We start from the raw sequence: 2,500 nt of genomic DNA on the forward strand, positions 1-2,500 counted from the left end.
TTTTATGACTGTTTTACTTTTTTGCAGGCAGTCAGCAGTTCTGATGTAGACATCCTTCGACTTTACCACAAACACTGGTTGCAGTTCAGTAAAGGTTCCCTTTATATGAACTTATTATTTGGGTGAGTAATAAACTGGTTTGGAGCCTTGGAAATTCATATACAAAATTAATGCGGCCATGATTTGTGTGGGTATTGTGTTTTAAAGTCGTCAAAAAATGTAACTTTGACTTGCAGTTTAGAGCTGGTGGCTTGAAGGTTAGTTGAGGTGGGAGTGCTGATAGCATCGTGTAATATGCTTTTTCGCTTTAGGTCCAGAGGATGAAAAAGGTATATGTATACAAACTTACCAAAAAACCTTAGAAGAATACCTTGGTATCTATACAGCCTATCCACAGGGTTCATGCTACTCCTTGAAGTGCTTGAAAAGCCCTGAAAGTTAATTTTGGACTTCAAGGGCACTTGAAAAGCCCTTGGAAAAAAGGATTTTGTGGGAAATTTCTTGAAAACTCCTTGAGTTTTTGCTTGGGTGAAAGTTGTAGAGATTGTACCATGCCAAGAGAAAATGAAGATCATGCTAAGTTAAAGGCAAGACATCTCAAAAATTAAGCAAATTGACTATTGGAGAAAGATTAATGCAAAAATTAAAATGCCCATGCAGGCACTTAACTTGCAGGATGTGGGAAAGAATATGAAGGTCGCCTTTTTCAGCAAAGTAAACACTGAAACACGATGTATGGCATAGAAATCTCCTTTCAAACACTCCTTGAAAACTCAATTTCTGGTTCTTGAAAACTCCTTGAGTACTCCTGGAATTTTATATACAAAATCCAGCATGAACCCTGAATACTGGGGTGGAGTGGAAGAGCATTAAACAGCAAAATACCTGTAGGATTGTGAAAAAACTCCAACTCCCAGAACTACCAGTGGTAAAAAGAGGTTTTAGTTTTATGACCTAGTTTCCAAAATCTCCTATGCCTCAGCTGTATACCATCCAAACTAGTAATAATATTTTACTTGTTGGAAGGTCATATCTGTTTGTCTCCTAAAGGAGCAGTCAGGTCTTTTTCATCATAAAATAATTATTATTATGTGCTGAACAAAAGCAGTCTCATTCAGAGGTTTGACTCCTTATTTAACGCTGTAAATCCAAATAATTATTATTGTTTACCCCATGCATTTCACTTGAAAACATGCATTGTAATTTTGTCAAACATTTCAATGTTGACACTGCTATTGCATTGTGTTTCACTGACACTAACAATAAAATTTCATGTACCCGGTAAACAATAAAAAGACAATGGGCCAATTCATACATACTAATTATCTTTTATGAAGGCACGTTTTCGATGCACATGTTATGAATGCAGACGCGTGTGGGCAATTTTCTCATGCTCATTTCACACACGCCTTTTGGGATGCTTACTTCTGGTCTGCACTATAATTTGTTGTTTTTTGATACGCCATACATGTCAACATTACTGTTACATGTATTTTTTTTTCATAGTTATCTCAATACCCATCTTAAGAAGCAGAAACAGGACTATGGAGAAATCTCACCTTACAGTACTTCATTTAGTCCTGATTCAGTGGAAGATATTGTGGATATTGGAGCAGTAAGTTTACGTTTTATTGGTATTGGGGAATAAAAAGGGGTTTAGGGGGTGCAGGGTTGGCATAGTGGTGAGGCCACTCACCTCCGACCAATGTGGCTGGCATTCGATTCCCAGGCTCGGCGTCATATGGGTTGAGTTTGTTGGTTCTCTAGGTACTCTGGTTTCCCCTCTCCTCAAAAACCATCGTTTGACTTCAGTTTACAGTGTCCCAATCAGTGTTCCAGCACTAGAACGACTCAGAGACACTTAAATAAAGTTCCTTTCCTTTCCTTTCAATGATAGTTTTCTCCATGGTTTTCTTACGGTGTATGCACATTTAAGTCACGCAGTGCCTTCTGCCAGTTATTAGTAGAATGCATACCATGGTTTTAGGAGTGCCCCATCTTTCTCTCTATTATAGTGTACAATAAGATCCTATTGCTTGGAAGATCCAAGGACTTAGGCCAAATACGATATTCAGCTTCTAAACTGAATACAGATAACGTATGATACAATGTACTAGGATGATCCACCGTTTGGGATCTCCCTGGTGCCTGGATCTTGTAAACATCCCCTATATAAATTTACAGTGTACTTATTGTAATTTTGTTCTGTCAGCTTGCTTTGGACATCTGGAAATGCAAGATGATTGAACCTTTGAAAGAGACACTGGTGGAGCATGTGCTGATAGAAGTAAAAAAGTAATTATTACAATTTAGTGTTCCTGTTGATTGCACACAGATTGATTTCGCTGAACCATTTGGAGCCATTGGGTTGAAGGGTGAAGGGGTTGTCTGTTGGATGTATTAAATTATAGCTCACTGCAGGGCTCGAAATTGTGACCAATACAGTCACATTTGCAACTAAATTTCTCCCGTTGCGACTAAAATATCTGGAGAAGTTGCA

The 2,500-nt window shown here is 38.2% G+C and overlaps 1 protein-coding gene across 1 annotated transcript in view; it reads left to right on the top strand.

The window, feature by feature from the left end:
• Positions 1-2,500, top strand: part of LOC138012793 (cullin-2-like) — a 32,981-nt gene that overhangs the window by 3,911 nt on the left and 26,570 nt on the right. The window contains exons 3-5 of the mRNA XM_068859681.1: positions 28-122; positions 1,507-1,615; positions 2,213-2,295. Coding sequence (XP_068715782.1) covers positions 28-122; positions 1,507-1,615; positions 2,213-2,295 — 287 coding nt within the window. The remainder of the gene's footprint in view (positions 1-27; positions 123-1,506; positions 1,616-2,212; positions 2,296-2,500) is intronic.

Source organism: Montipora foliosa, chromosome 8, assembly GCF_036669935.1.
Source record: "Montipora foliosa isolate CH-2021 chromosome 8, ASM3666993v2, whole genome shotgun sequence".
Classification (NCBI taxonomy): Eukaryota; Metazoa; Cnidaria; class Anthozoa; order Scleractinia; family Acroporidae; genus Montipora; species Montipora foliosa.